General features: G+C 34.2%; 2 protein-coding genes across 2 annotated transcripts; both read right to left on the reverse strand.

Annotated features, from left to right (window-relative positions):
- LOC145796444 (uncharacterized) lies at positions 1-945 on the reverse strand. Its single transcript, XM_082881557.1, has 2 exons — positions 889-945; positions 1-768 (listed from the first exon to the last, which is right to left on the reverse strand). The coding sequence occupies exons 1-2, from the start codon at positions 943-945 to the stop codon at positions 1-3; spliced, it is 825 nt and encodes a 274-aa protein (XP_082737683.1).
- A 69-nt stretch (positions 946-1,014) lies between these two features.
- Positions 1,015-8,192, reverse strand: LOC145796445 (uncharacterized). Its single transcript, XM_082881559.1, has 3 exons — positions 7,214-8,192; positions 2,180-2,302; positions 1,015-1,727 (listed from the first exon to the last, which is right to left on the reverse strand). The coding sequence occupies exons 1-3, from the start codon at positions 8,190-8,192 to the stop codon at positions 1,015-1,017; spliced, it is 1,815 nt and encodes a 604-aa protein (XP_082737685.1).
- Between the last annotated feature and the right edge of the window lie 8,629 nt (positions 8,193-16,821).

Consider the following 16,821-nt stretch of genomic DNA (forward strand, 5'->3'; position numbering starts at 1 on the left):
CTATAACAAAATTTCAGGATAAACAATGTTTATAGTAGAATCTGGCTCATCATTGGGAAGGAGGACACTTATACGATCAAAGGATGTGCATCTAGATAGGGCCACGTACAATTGCCCATGACTAAACACTGGTGTGCGCAAATCAACTCCAACAAATTTCACAGATTGCCCTTGAGATTTATTAATGGTCAGGGCATATGCCAATCGAACTGGAAATTGACGTCTTGTCATTCGGAAAGGCATTTCTGAAGAAGACAATGTCAAGGATATCCTTGGTATGAATACCAAATTGCCACATTTTTCTCCAGTTAAAATTTGAGCTTCAATTATACGAGTATTGCATCTAGAAACCATCAATCTTGTGCCATTGCACAGTCTATCTTTTGGTGCAACATTTCTTAACAACATTATAGGACAACCTACTTTCAACTCTACCTTAAAAGCCGGTAGCCCAGGAGGATCTAATGAATTTAAATATTCATTAGGATATCTATTTATTATAGTATGATCAATTTCATCATCTTCAGACATCTTGTCTGCTGCCAAATAAGTATGTATGTTGCCGGGAAAAATATTCAATGCTGCAGTATTGATAGTACTGACATCATCATTCCGTACAGAAAGAATTGTACGTTCAGTTAAAAATGTTGCAGTCGATGTCATTGCCACATCCAGTTGCGGATAAACTACTGAGATTATGTCTTTTAGATCTTGGCATTTGTGTATTGTTGATTGAAGTTTAACAATTTCCTGAGGATTGGTCCCAATCTATTTATAAAAATAAATAAATAAAATAGTAAGTAAAATCAATTAAAGTACATAAACGTAAATGTATTTCGTCAATTTAAAAGAACCATATAATAGAGAAAAAGTTTGAAGAAATATTACCTCCATCAAGAATTTTGCAAAATTAGCATTTCCAAGATTTGCATGATTCAAGCGCATGTTCAAATTTAAAGACAGAACATGTGTATCTTTCCATAGAAAAGAGTATCTTAATAATGCATTCACAATTTACTCACGGACTCCTTTGGTTATAACTGGTAAGATTTGTCGAAAATCTCCACCAAGAACAACAGTGATACCTCCAAATGGCTTTTCACTATCATAAGTGTCCCGAAGTGTACGATCAACTGCCTCAACACAATGTCTATGCTGCATAGGAACTTTATCCCAGATTATAAGTTTTGTTTCTCTAAACAATTCTGCTTGTAATGATTGCTTGCTAAATCCACAAATTGAATTTTCCAATACATCCAGCGGAATGGAAAATGTTGAATGAGCAGTATGACCTCCTACCAATAACAATGATGCAATTCCAGATGAAGCTACAGTAATAACAATATGGCCAAGGCTGCGACACTTTAATGCAATCGCATTGTACAAAAACGTTTCCCCTGTTCCGACACCTCCATTCAAAAAGAAAATAGTTCCTTTATTTTCAAAGACTAAGGAAGTGATTGCATCATAAGCTATTCGTTGATCATTGTTGAGGCGATCAATAATAATTTCTGTATCTGCCTGTTGTGCCTCATTATGCAGTTGTTGATGTTCGAATATCAACCTATTACCAACTACTGCACTCCAATTTGTAGAAGGTTGTGGCATTAGCGGGAAGTCAATTAAACTTTTTCCTGATTCTTGGAGCATTTGATTCAAAAGATATAGACCATAGTCTTCAATTTGAGCCTCAGTTGGTTCAGAAAAATGGCAAACAATGTTCGAATCTTATGTGCAAGATCATCACATATATGCAGTGAAAATTGATTCCATAACGCATATGGTTGCAGTGAAGAGCACTGAGTAAGAATAATAGTAAACAATCTCCTTAATTGATAACCAGTTTTCATAACTGCAGCCTCTTTAAGGCATTATATCCATTCTTCATCATCTTCTAAAAGTCCTCTTGCAACACATGCTGATTTAAACGTATCATGCAAAACATTGTTAACCGTGCATAAACATTGAAACGATTTTGGTCCTTTGACAACAGTTAATAGCAAACGCAAATAAAATCTCTCAGCACAATTAAGGCTAGCAAAGTACATTCTACCGATTGCATAGCCTTGCTGCCTTGGTTTCTATCTCTTTTCTGAATTAAGCCAAAAAAAATGTTGTGGAAATTCTTGGTAAGTAAATGGACATTCATCTTCCGTAAAAGCGCAACATGCAAAAAAACCAGTAAGAGTTGACATTTGTTGGCCAACTCTAGAAACAATTGCTTCTAATGATTCATCAGGATTAAAAAGAATGCGGTGCATTCCAGGTAAATGAAGTGCTAAGCGTACAACTGTTGGTATCTCTGCATGCAATGGATAACCAAATGTAGACACCCCATTTTTGACCGACCTTGAGACTCAGACGTCACCAGTTGAGCACTTGGTGATATTGCATAATGTGCTCGTTCAGAAGTCTCAGAGTCGCGGCCGTGAGCCCTGCCTCCGGACTTCCGAACCTTCCTCTGTGCCTTATCTCGGTTTGCGAACCAGACTCGGTTTTCTCTGTTTCTTTTCCTGAGGGGGGGGAGAAGTCCCATAGACCATCTCTCAATGTCCGTAGGCTACATTTGGTGGCCATAGGCCATTTTGCCCATTTCGGAGTCCGGTTCCCGGTTTTCGGGACCGTTGGCCGTGTGCCACGGTTCGGGACCGCTTAACCATCTCCTATTGTTCTAATTTTTGGCATACATCTTATTTAATCCCTTTTGAGGGACACTGGGGTTTCGGAAACCCACTTCGTGGTCGAACGCCACTTTCGGTGCTTAACAGCCCATTTTTGGGATCTCGAACTGCGTGTTTTGGCTCCCGAACATTCGTTTTGCAACGGTTTTCGTTCATTTTTGGCAGGTACCTCTGTTTTATCACAGGGAAGGTCACTGAAGGGTGGGAGGCCAGCAATTGTTGCAGCAACCAGTTATCTCTCCTCCGGAGCCTCCCGGCGCCCGTTTTTCCAACTTCCGGGCTAACGTTGAACACCCTAGGGTTAGTGTTGCCAACTTTCAACCACATATCTGTGATCTACACACCTGGGAGGCCCCTAAAAGTTGGTGGCCGGCCATTAAGGTTACCTGACCCTTTTGACCCCTTTCTTCCGGGCTAATGTTGAACCCCTTGGACCTTTTTTCTTGAACTTTGAACCACATATCTGTGATGTACACACCTGGGAGGCCCCTAAAAGTTCATGGCCGGCCAGTAATTCAAATTGACCCTTTTGAACCCCTCTTTCCGAGCTAATGTTGAACCCCTTAGACCCACTTTCTTGGAATTTTAACCACATGGTTGTGTTGTACACACATAGGGGTACCTCTCCAGTAGCTGGCCGGCCAGAAAATCACATTGACCCTTTTGACCCCTAGCCGGCCGGCTAGGGGGTGTGGCCGGCCGGCCACCTCCAACAAAAGTGATAGGCTGGCCGTGTTCCTTGCACTGTGCACTTTACAGCTGTGGGGCAATATCCCCCAGATATTTTCTGTGTCCGGGGGATATTTTGTGGGGGAGTTTTGCTCTCCTTTTCCCCCACCTTTACACCCCCTTTTGGACCCTTATAACCAGCTGGTGGCCTCCTTTGTAAGGGTTAGAAAAACTCTTCTTCAAGCTCCCATATAGAACTCCATCTTCATCCCTCTCAATTCTTCAAAAAAACCCTAAGCCCCTAACCATCATTCCTTCTACACCACCAAGCTCTACCACCACCATCTCATTTCCAGCAACAAGGAAGGATTCTTGAAGGCCAAAGCAGCTGCAAATTCATCCAAGAAGCAACAAAAGTTTGAATCTTCAAGGGTAAGTAATACTTTTACCCTTTTGACCCTTTTTCTTGATCTATTTCTAAGCCCCATTTGCTTTTTGTTTCAAGCTCCGGCCCTAACAGAAAAGGTCCCTATTTTGAGCTCATCTTCACTTTTCATTAAGGGCTCAACCCTGTTTGAGCCTTCCATAATACACTTGCTTCATTGATCCTCTTGTATGTCATAATTTTGCATGCTATTTTTGACCCATGAGAAATTTATTTTCGAGCATGTTGTAAACTGATATTAGGCTTATTTTGAGCCCCTCTTCAACATTGAAGAAGGGCTCAACACCATTTGGGATTTCCATGTTGTACCTACCTTTATATTCCTCTTTTCTTCCCCATTCTTGCATGCAATGGCAGCCTATCATACTTTTGTTTTTGGCCATTTTACAGTTCTGAAAAAGTTCTTATTTTGGTCCATACTTCATGTTTCATGTAGGTCCTTTCATGGTTTGGGGCTTCCATAGGTCACTTCATGTTATATCCCTCTTTTATTCCCCATTCTTGCATGTTTAGTTAGCCTACCATGCTTTTGTTTTTGGCCATTTTACAGTTCTAGAAAAGTGCTTATTTTGGTCCATTCTACATGTTTTGTTAAGGGTCTTTGGCTGTTTGGTGATTATTTTGCATACCTCATGTTATAGCCATTTTTGAGCCTTATTTTGCATCACATTTCTATCATATTTGTATACTGATTTTGAGGCTGCCATATACTGTAAATATTCATATTTTTGGTCCCTCTTCAATGTTGTAGAAGGAAATTTTTCAGTTTGGGTTTTGCTTATATCACTTGCTTCATTACCCCTCTTTTGGCCCCTATTCTTGCATGCCATTTTTACCATACCTATGCTTGCTGTTTGGCCATGTCTATAACTGTGAAAGTGCATTTTTTGGGACTGTCTAGCTTCTGTCTTTGCATTGCATGTCCATATTGTGCATGTTTGGCATAGCTATAGGTCATTTCGGGTGCCTAAATTCGCATTTCGGGACAATTCCATGCATTTCATGTCATTTCGCTTCATTTCGGGGCTGTTTTCCCCCATATTTTACTGCTAAAATTCCATTAGAATGATTGCTATCATTTCCATGTCATTTCATTGCATTCTGTCACCGCCTCGGTTTGCGTGCCCGTGTGCACGCATTTCGAGGCACTCCATTTTTATCCGCCGGCATCCTATGTGAGTGTGGCTGAGGCTCACTCACGTTGGTATAAGCCCACTTGTCATTTTCATGCCATTTCATTACATTTTGTCATCACCTCGGTTTGCGTGCCCGTGTGCACGCATTTCGAGGCACCTCTTTTTTATCCGCCGGCATCCTGTGTGAGTGTGGCTGAGGCTCTCTCATGTTGGTATAAGCCCATATCACATTTCCATGTCATTTGCATTGCGTATACCATTGCCTCGGTTTGCGTGCCCGTGTGCACGCATTTCGAGGCACCTCATTTTCATCATATTTTACCATTGCCTCGGTTTGCGTGCCCGTGTGCACGCATTTCGAGACACCTCATTTTCATAGCATTTTACCATTGCCTCGGTTTGCGTGCCCGTGTGCACGCATAGCATTTTACTATTGCCTCGGTTTGCGTGCCCTTGTGCACGCATTTCGAGGCATCTCATTTTCATCATATTCTGCATTTTCTCGGTTTGCGTGCCCATGCGCACGCATTTCAAGACATCTCATTTTCATAGCATAATACATACTAGGTTGTATCTTAGATTACATTCTGTCATTTTCTCGGTTTGCGCGCCCATGTGCACGTATTTCGAGGCATGTCATTCCATAGCATTGTGTATGTTGGGATTGTATCTTAGTTGCATTTCATGCATATCATGCATATTGCATCGTGTCCGGAATAGGAGTTAGCCTGGGCACGGGAAACGAGGTACATTTCGTACTCCGAGTGACGGAATGTGTCTCAATTCCCCCAGTCACCGACACTCCGGATTATCCATGATGGAGTTAGGTTTTAGCTGTATTTTCATGTGCATTCATCCTATATTGAGTTGTGCATTTCGACTCCTCGGCCATCATGCCTCGGTATGCGTGATTGGTGGCACGAGGATCGAGACATGCATATATCTGTGCAAATACATTGCTATGCCCCTTTCCTGCTCTCTGTTGCAGCAAAAAGCAGAATCAGCAACTTTTTGGGACTTGGCACGCATTTCAAGAACAGGTGTAAACAGAGGCTAATTGGGGCATTCCGGTGGATTTCCGCGCAAGACAATCCGGACATGCATCATCCACCAGAAGCAAGACAGTCCCTGGCTTGCACGCCAGTTTTATTTGCTTTCTTAGTTAATTCATTAATTAATTAGAATTTTGTAATATTTTTGGACTGTAATATTTGGACTGTATATTTATTCGGACCCTCCGAGTGAGGGCACAACTGTAATAAGTGTGTGTGAGTGTGATGTATGTCTTCCAACCCCACGTCTTTCTCCCTTTTATTTATCCGCTTTTGATGGTTAGATTAGGGCATGTTTAAATTAGCATACTGTATGACAGCATGTTTGCATTCATTCATCTGTATTGCATGCACCGGGCTCGGCGCATCATACTAACTGCATTGTATTTTCAATTTCAAAGTTGAATGCATGATAGTTGTAACATTCCATATGCCATCTTAGAATAGCCGAGCTTGCTATAGTTACATTTTGCATGTGTTGCATTAGGCATTTCTGTATAGTTAGGATCATGCATGATTTCTAATGAAGTTTCTATTTTGGCTTGGAGTACTCGGTAAGCTTTATGCTTTAGCATCCTTGCATGCGTGTGAGTGACCACCATGATAGCATGCTTTCCATGAGGCTATGTGCTTATCTGATATAACTGCCTGAATGCCTGTGGGTGAAGGGTGGGTTACTTAAATTGGAATAAATCATCAGATGTTTTAAAGCCTACCTGCGGGTAGCAAATCCTTTTCAAAAACAAGCATGAAATGTTTCGTTCCAATTCAGGCGACCCGGTCTATATTTGTATGCTGTGCGCATCACATAGTAACCTAGGCTAATAAACCGGAATAAGAACACACGAAGTTTTCAAAAATTGATATCATGGTTAGTAGAGGTCGGTCTATGACCGGGCGAGCGGGGGTGCTCACGAAGTGACCTTCCCCAATCGTACCCAAGTTCCCGAGCCGAGGCAACTTTGGTGATGACGGACACGTGGCCTTTTGGCACCGAGTCAGGGTTTCCTAAATTTCCCAAAATAAAAATATTTAGGTGGCGACTCTATATCTGGCAAAGCAGTCCATGTTTGGCACTACTTTTTCAAAAATCAGTTTCTCAAAACGATTTGCCGGATTTGGACTCTTTGGTTCAGATTAGGAACCGTGACATTTAAGAGTCCGAGCTGTAGTGACCCCAAATGAACAGAACGGGACTAACCCTCCCGGGGCGTTCGGGGACGTCTACACCAAATATTCGCCAAGCAGCTTCTGGAGGTCCAATATACCTCGCATCGAGATATTGTTGGATCTCATTTATCAATCCCAACACCATCGTTGTACGATCATAACCCTTATAAATGTACTTGTGTATATACTTGACACATCTCATTCCGGCACAAACTTCCACATTTATGTGACAGTCGAAACGTTTAGAAAGATATGCATTGTATGGTACGATGTCTCTGTTATCAACTTCTTTCCCCTTCATAATATGAGCTTGACCATTATTGCGACGACGATAGATAGGATATCCATCTTGATCCATAGTAGTTGTTTCTGCGAACGCTCGAGGGTATCTCTTAGTGCATTTACCATTTTCCATACATGGTGCTTGTGGATTTTGAGCAGCACATGGTCCATGTACCATACAACACTTGATAGTTTCAAAAAGCATAGGTTCATCTTTTGGATCTGGAAATTCTGCACAAACCAATTTGTCTACTTGAGCACATGTCCGAATTTTGTCTGGACCCTTAAGAAATAGAAGTGCATGCATATGAGGAAGGCCTCGCTTTTGGAATTCAATTGTAAAAACATGCGCAACTTTATTACCAAACACTCGGTTTGTTTCTATCTCCTTCATCAAGCACTTTCTCTTTAACTCAAAAACACGGGCAATTAAATCAAGACGATCAATAGGCTTTTGGTGCTGTAATAATGCCGAAGTAATTTCTGGCCAATTAGGATTTGCAGTTATGGTGAGAAAAATGTCTGGATGTTGGTTGTATCGTGTGATAGCCATTGAGTCTTGAAAGATTTCAAGCATATGTCTAGGACCTCCAGAAAATGAAGGTGGCAAAACAAACCTTTGACCAATTTGATTGGGTTGAAGGTCATTTGGATCAATATCTGTCAAATCTTGGTAAAGTTCAGCACGGATCTTCCCTTGATTAAGCTTGTAGTAAGTCAACCTATTTTGTTCAGTTGCAGCCCAAGCATTAACCATAAACTCTTAGAACAATTTTCCAGCTCTCAAAATTGTTGAATACTCTATGGGTCGTTCAAACAAACGATAATTATAAAAATCCATTTGAGTAAGCCGATCAGTTGAAGGTCGATCACGTTCAACATCCCACAGTTTCATCTCAGGTTCCCATCCAAGCTCACCATGTGGAAATAATAAAACATAATGTAATGGCAAATATGCTGGGTGACATTCATTGATTTGCATTAGCTCATTATTTCCATGTAGATGTAAGATAACATCTTTCATTCCATTGACCTTGGTTCCATCACCTGGTATTACAACTGTAATCTCATCTATAGTTGGTAGGTTATACCATCGTCGATCTGTCGATGAACTGTAATGGAGATGAGCAGGCAAATTTCGTCCTGTCAAGGCTAATTGATTCAAAATTGCATGAGCATGGCGAAATTTAGCAACGAATGCATTAACCTGTAATAAACTATCTTGAATAGTTTTTAGAACATCTCTTCTTAATTGAGAATTTCTACGATTGCGAACTTCTAAAGCTGAATCAGGGTCAAAAATGTACAGTTGCGCATAAGCTGCATCTTGCCCTGATTGTGGTAGTAGTGATCCTGTTCGATGTCGCAATTCCCCATGGATAGTGAATGATGTAGGGCCTCTTCCAGTAAGTACTCTTGGATCTAATGTAGCACCAAGGCTTGTAAAAGCATTGGTTGCATTGTACACTCGAGTATAACGTCGAAATGATTTTGATTTATCATCATTCCCATCATATAATGCTTGAAGAAGTGAAGGGGTTGTAATAAGTAGAGGAAGCTTAACCTTCCCTTTTGAACAACATGTTCCGAATAGAGGACGGTTTGGAGATGATTTTACTAATTTTTCATCCATCCAATGTAATGCTGAACAGAAAGGACATAATACATCCATCTTGCCAAGAGAATGACGACATGAATTTATATGTGCTCGAATACCAACCATTGGACTCATAGGCATATCCTCTAATTCCTCATTAGTACATAGATCCTCTTGAAGGGAAGGAGTTGTAAGAGTAGGCCTACAAATATTGGTTCTGTGTAAATTAAAATAGAATAGTAATAGTAGGAGTATGTATTTGAAGAATTAAACACAGTCATTTACCAATTCCTTTGTGGAGCTAAAAATGTGCTTGGCATTAAGGACAAACATGTGGAAGGATGTGCAACCATTGTTCGTTTTTGCGCCGATTAAGTATCCTCAGCTGCCTCTGTTCCTAGTTCCAAGCAAGCACGACTACGACGACACGGTATTAAAGAAGTTTGTCTCGGTTGAATATATTCTCTTGATTTTTCCCGTTCTCGCCGTGCACGTTGGGCCAATGTAGCTTTTGATATAAAATTGTTATTGTGTGCCTAAAATGTGAACATTATATCATTGATACCTAAAATACAAATATTATCATATACTATTTTATTTATTTTTCTTCATGCCTTGTGATAATTTTAAGAATATTTTTACATTTTCTTTGTCCTACTTCCTTTTCCATTTTGCTTCATTTTCCCTCTTCACGCCTTGTGATATAACAATTTATTTTTTAATTATTGTCTTCTCTTTCTTCTTGCCTCATGATGACTTTAAGAAAATTAAAAATATTTTATATGCCTATGTTCCTCTGTTCCTTTGCTTAGATATTATAAAGTTTTTCTTGGAGTTGATAAATGTTACAATTATTTTTTAGGAAATGTAAAAGAGAGCTAAAAATACTTTGTTTGAGTGTACAGAAAACAAAGAACACACAAAAAAAATTGACAACACAGTTTACATTTTTAAAAATATACATGATCAATGTTCACTTAAACAATATGATTGGCTTTGTTTTACTTGATAAATATTTTTTTAAAGATATTGAATATATACCATTAGACATGCATTTTCCTTTCCTTTGTCAAATGAAGTTGCCTTTTCTTTTCCTTTAGACATTGCCTTGGCCTTTTCCTTTTCCTTTGCCTACCAAAATTAAATAAAATTTATTCAGAATACGAAAAAGAACATGTATTTATAGAATTTATTAAGATTACGAAAAAAGAATATGTTGAACTTGATATTTATACTTACCTTAGAATTGCGGATAATATTAAGATTGCACTCATCACGAATAACAACACCGATATTCCTAGTCTCATAGAGGAATGGGCTTGCATGGGTAGGCCTACAAATATTTGTTGTGTACAAAATAAAATTTATAAAATAAAATCTTAACAATAAGAATATGTATTTGTAGAATTAAATACAATGTTTTACCAATTTCTTTGTGAAGCTAAAGATGTGTTTGGCAAAGTAAGATTTGTAAACATTACTCCTTTCTGAGCCGGTGGAGTATCAGTTGTGCTTGGTGGAATCAATTCTCTCGATCTCTCTCGTTCACGTCGCGAATGTTGTCCCAATTGATATGAAGAGCTTGCCTTATCATTTCTTTCGCGTTCTCACCATGCACGTTGAGCCAATGCAGCTTTCAATATAACATTATTGTTATGTGCCTAAAACATGAAGATTAATTTCATAAGATGCCTAAAATATGAATATTATCATCTACTGTTTTATACTTTTCTCTTCATTTTTCATTTCCATTAATTTACTTTATCTTAATTCCCTTTCCTTCTGATATTTTGTAAAAAAATTGAAAACTTTTTCATTCTGTATCCCTCCTCCCCTCATTCCTTTTTTGTTCTATTCCTTTTTTCTTCTCTTGTAGATGTTAATGTCAATAGCAAAAAGCCAAAAAAGAATAATAATAATTTAAAACAAATATAATGTTTTTGTACAAATGTTATTTTAGCATGCTTAAAAAAAACATTTCACAAATTTATATGAAACTGTTTACTATAAAAACAGTATATGTCACTGTGCAAGTAGTATGTTAATTTTACGTTTCAAAAAATAAAAATAAATAATCAAGGTTCATGGTCCAAAATAAATATTTCAAAAAAAGAACTTTAAATGGAAATGTTGAAGAGCCATACTACTGAACATGCATTTTCCTTTCCCTTGCCCGAAACGGTGGTCTTTTCATTTTTCTTCAACAATGCCTTGGCAATTTCCTTTTCTTTTGCCTACAAAAAATAAAGAAAATTTTTAAAGAATAAAGAAAATATATATATGTAGAAAATTGTTAAAAAATATATAAATAAGAATAAACGGTGTATACGGTGTTTTGAATAAAAAAAATCTATATCATTAAATTGGGCCTACCTCTCGAATACGGATGACATTAGGGTCACACTCATCACGGATAACAACATTAACATTTCTTTCTTGAAGAAATTGGACCTAAAAATACAAAAGAATTAGAGGTAAAAAAAATAAAAAAATTATTCATGTAAGAAAATGAGTAAAAGGAGCCAGTATTACAGTTCGACGTAGGTCTCCATCCATCTGTAAATTATAAGAAAAGAGCATTTTGTTATAAGGAATTAGATTAAAAAAATTATGAAAAGAAAAGAAAATTGACTTTTGCTTATAAGAAAAATGTTTTTTTTTTTCAAATAAATAAAAAAGAAAACAACTTACTTGACCAAAAATAGTAATGTTGTCCATAATTAGCGGTTGAAGGTCAATGGTGTCTCAACCTGAAAGTGTTTGGTTATGTAAATTTAACAAAGATAACTATATGAAGGCAAAATGAGGTTTAATAATTGTCATAAAGAAAAATTAATCGCTACAAAATTAACAACCTCCAACATATTTTAGTTAACAACCATAGTTTAAGAAGTTCGTTTGTGCATGAATATCACAGATAGAGAAATTGACCTACTACAAATAGAAGAAAAATTATAATTTTTTTATGTCTTCAATATACATTAAAAAGGATGGAAGAAAAATTAAATACTCTCATAGAAATCTTCATAATTTTTCTCTATTGGCCAAAATGTAGAACTATTGCAATACATGATTTTGTGGTTGATTCTATATAGTAACTTTGCACTGACAAAGGTTAATTCTTATGGATTGTATTGCCCATTTTTCTTACTAACAACTAAGTAAATTATAAAAAAATATATATTATACTAATGAATAAAATTTTAGTAAGACTTAATTACAGAAATTTAATTACTAAATTTGTATTTTAAAATGTGAAAACAAAATAAGTAAAAAACTACAATAAAAATTTATAAAATGGCTCACCACACTGTAACTGAAAAATTACAAATACCTTTTGTATTATCTGTATAATTGCAAATGCCTTTTTCAAAAAAGTATACTACACAGTAGCTTATTTACTTCAAGGAGTAATACTTTCATAAAAATTATTAAAACAAAATTTTAAAATAAGTTTAAGTTTTTTCAAAAGTCCTAATAAACATCTAAAAAGTCATTTTTTTGTTTGAAAAATTCCAAAAATAAAATTGAAAAAGCTAAATAAACTGGACTCTTTTTAAAGAGAGAGAAGCCTAAACATTTTAAAATAGCAGTTCAATAAAAAACCAAATTAAAAATAATTCACTAAAAGCAAAAAAAAAAAAAGGTTATCAAATAAAAAGGGTTAACTTTTTAATGTTCCCTTTTCCTTTCAATCAACAAATTCCCTTCAAATCCTAAATCCAAATACAGCCTAAGAAAAAAAAAAAAAAGACCTATCATATTACAAAATTAAACTGTAACAAAATCTTTGTAAAATTTTTTTTAAAAAAAAAGAATAATTATTCAGGCCCAGAAGTTAGACTTATTTTATAGGTCCAGTGATATGTTAAAAAGAGGGCTGGTTGATAATTAAATATTATCTAATTATCAACCAATCATCTTCTTAACACATCACTGGGTCTATAAAATGGGTATAAAAAATGAACTTGTATATTATTATTAAAAAAAAAGACATAAGTGTTCACATAATTCATCATACATTCCAAAAAAAAAAAGTATTCTCTAGAAATTGAACAGCTATATACCAAGATACGTAACTATACACACTTATATTAGACTTCTTTCTAAACCAAACATTAAAAGCTTAATGTGTAATCTAATTATTGAAAATTCGAAGACCAAACATGAAAATTCCAGGGCATTAAAGAAATCTAAGAGAGTTCATTCATTAATCCAGAACATTCATTAACCCACTGCAATTCGAAAAACAAAGGAAGGAACTAATAAAGAATTGCAATGGAGAGACTTCCTAACCTGAGTATCTGCTTGAGAATCAAAATTAAAGGAATCTAAGACAGAAGAATAAAAAGAAAACCACAATTAGTAAGAACACTCCTCAACACTAAAAATGTACATGAATATATTTTCATATTTGACGAATAAGAATATGACCATTAATGATTAATGAAAACCTCAACCCATTTGATTAAGATGAAATAAAAATGATTGTTGACACGAAATATAATTGTAAGAAGGCATAATGAGGTTTAATAATTGCCATAACGAAAAATTAATCAACACAGAATTAACAACCTCATAACATATTTTAGTTAACAACCTATTTTAAGAAGTTCATCAATGCATGAATATCACATATGGGAAAATTGAACTACTACAGGATAGAAGATAAATTATAATTTTTTAATGTCTTTAATATACATTAGAAAGGATCTTAGAAAAATTAAATATTGTCATAGAAATCTTCATCATTTTTCTCTATTGGCTAAAATATAGAACTATCGCAATAAATGATTTTGTGGTTGATTCTATATAGTAATTTTGCATTGACAAGAGTTAAATTCTTATGGATTGTATTGCCCACTTTTCGTACTAACAACTAATATATACCACAAAAAAAAGTAAATAAATAAATTATAAAAAAATATAAATTATACTACTAAGGGAAAATAAAATTTAAACAAAACTTCAATATAGAAATTTAATTACTAATTTTGCATTTTAAAATGTGAAAAAAAAAGAAGAGTAAAAGACTACAATAAAAATTTATAAAAAGTCTCACCACACTGTAACTGGATAAGTACAAATATCTTTTGCCTTATCTATACAATTACAAATGTTTTTTTCAATACTCTCATAAAAATTATACTACACAGTAGCTTATTTACTCCAATGAGTTACACGACACAGTAGCTTATTTAATCACATATATTTCCTTCACCCATTTTTCCATATTGTCCATTCAAAAGTTATATTTATTTACTTTTAATTATATGTTTTAGAAGCAGTGAAACAATGAAGAAAGTTAAAACTTTCAATTTCCTTTTCCTTCCTTTTCTTAGATACCAAACAACATTGCATAAGATTCAAACTTCATTTTCCTCTAGAGAGAGAGAGAGAGAGAGAGAGAGAGAATCCAAAAAAAATAAAGTGGGTATGAAAAATGAGCTTGTATATCATTATTAAAAAAAAAAAAAAAAAAGAAGTAAGTATTCACATAATTTATCATACATTCCTATTATTTAAATAAATAAAAAAAAGACACATAAGTATTCTCTAAAAATTGAACAGCTATATACCAAGATACATAACTATATACATTATATTAGATTTTTTTTTAAACCAAACATTAAAAGCTTAATGTTTAATATAATTATTGAAAATTCTAATACCAAACATGAAAATTCCAAAGTATTAAAGAAATCTGAGAGAGTTCATTAATTAACCCACTACAATTCAAGAAAGAAAGTAGGGAACTAATAAAGAATTGCAAGGGAAAGACCTCCCAACCTAAGTATTTGCTTGAGAATCAAAACTAAAGAAATATGAGACAAAAGGATAAAAAAAAACACAATTAGTAAGAGCACTCCTCAACACTAAAAATGTATACAAATCTATTTTTAGGTTTGATGAGTAAGAATATGACCATTGATGATTAATGAGAACCTCAACCCATTTGATTAAGATGAAATAAAAATGATTGTTGACATGAAATATAACTGTAAGAAAGCAGAATGAGATTTAGTAATTGCCATAAAGAAAAATTAATTAACATAGAATGAACAACCTTATAACATATTTTAGTTAACAACCTACTTTAAGAAGTTCGTATGTGCATGAATATCACAGATGGAGAAATTGAACTACTACAGGATTGAAGGCAAATTATATTTTTTTTTTTTTTTGTCTTCAATATACATTAAAAATGATAGAAGAAAATTTGAATACTATCATAGAAATCTTTATCATTTTTTTCTATTAGCCAAAATGTAGAACTATTGCAATACATGATTTTACAGTTAATTCTATATAATAATTTTGCATTGACAACAGTTAAATTCGTATGGATTGTATTACCCACTTATTGTACTAACAACTAATGTATACCACACCAAAAACAAAAAAACAAAAAAAAAAGTAAATTATAAAAAAATATAAATTATACTACTTATGAATAAAATTTTAGCAAAACTTCAATATAGAAATTTAATTACTAATTTTGTATTTTAAAATGTAAAAAAAAAAATAAGTAAAAAACTACAATAAAAATTGATAAAAAGTTACAAAAATATCTTTTGTCTTATCTATATAATTACAAATACATTTTTCAATACTCATAAAAATTATACTACACAGTAGCTTATTTACTCCCATGAGTACTACACAATAGCTTATTTAATCAAAAATATCTTTCATTAACAAATTTTTCCATACTTTCCATTCAAAAGTTCTATTTATTTATTTATTTTTAATTATATGTTTTATACACAATGAAACGGTGAAGAAAGTTAAAACTTTCAATTTCCTTTTCCTTCCTTTTTCTCACATACCAAACAACAATGCATAAGATTCAAACTTCATTTTCCTCTTTCTCTCAACAATCGACTGCCAAACTCAAAAAATTAAGATTAAGGTTTTAGAGACTAAAATTATTTTTTAAGAACCAAATATTTATGTTGCGAAAGTGTCATTATTATATTTTTAACAACGAAAATTGAACATTAGTAATAAATTATTATTTTTTGGGGACCAAATTTTTTATCTCAAAAAATAAATCATTTTGAGACCAAATTATTTTGTATATTTATTAGTGACATTTTCAAAATTGTCAATAAAAATCTTATTTTTGACTTTTCGAGACGACCTTTTAACGACTATCTTTACGACGATAGAAATTAGTCCTTAAATATCTTTTGTAGCAAAAATTTTACTTTTAAAGATCAAAAAATTTAATCTCTAAAACCCTTATATATTATAGTGACATCCTCCTCTAAAACTAAAATAATAAGAATTTGATATTTATCCCAATATGCTCAATGTCCTTTCTGTCATAATAATAAATTAATGTTGTTCGGTGTTAGCTTGTCACTCTAAATTTTATTTTATTTTTTAAAATAAATGTTAGCTTGTTACTCAATACCATGACAATTCTTGTTTTGTTGTTACCAACTACATTGAATTTCAATCAACTTTTTCAAAATTTTGTATATGTTATTTCTTCAATTTTCCTTTGTGACTGTTACTAGTAATAAGTTGAAGGAACTAGTAAACGAAGACATGCACAAGACTCATCAATTGTTGAAATAATCTCACATCATGAATGACGATGCTTAAAGGGTATTTGGTTTATTAGAATAAGGAAAGAAATAGAACAGTTCTTTATTAATCTCCTCATAACATGATGATCATTTTTTTAATAATAGTAAATGATAATTTTACATTTTTCATCATTTTTTTAGTGAAGTAAATGTGAGAATCAATATTCTGATAAAATAATCATTTTATTTTA

This window comes from Camellia sinensis, chromosome 7, assembly GCF_055761805.1.
Source record: "Camellia sinensis isolate YWXY chromosome 7, ASM5576180v1, whole genome shotgun sequence".
NCBI classification, from domain to species: Eukaryota; Viridiplantae; Streptophyta; class Magnoliopsida; order Ericales; family Theaceae; genus Camellia; species Camellia sinensis.

Excerpts from the sequence above, each read along its gene's own strand:
- LOC145796444 (XM_082881557.1), bottom strand. The coding sequence starts at position 945 with ATGCGCTTGAATCATGCAAATCTTGGAAATGCTAATTTTGCAAAATTC. Across the intron at positions 769-888 it reads TTGCAAAATTCTTGATGGAG|ATTGGGACCAATCCTCAGGA; the intron begins GTAATATTTCTT and ends TTTTATAAATAG.
- LOC145796445 (XM_082881559.1), bottom strand. The coding sequence starts at position 8,192 with ATGGTTAATGCTTGGGCTGCAACTGAACAAAATAGGTTGACTTACTAC. Across the intron at positions 2,303-7,213 it reads AGCTGCTTGGCGAATATTTG|AGATACCAACAGTTGTACGC; the intron begins GTGTAGACGTCC and ends CATTGCATGCAG. Across the intron at positions 1,728-2,179 it reads ACAAATGTCAACTCTTACTG|ATTCGAACATTGTTTGCCAT; the intron begins GTTTTTTTGCAT and ends CTTGCACATAAG.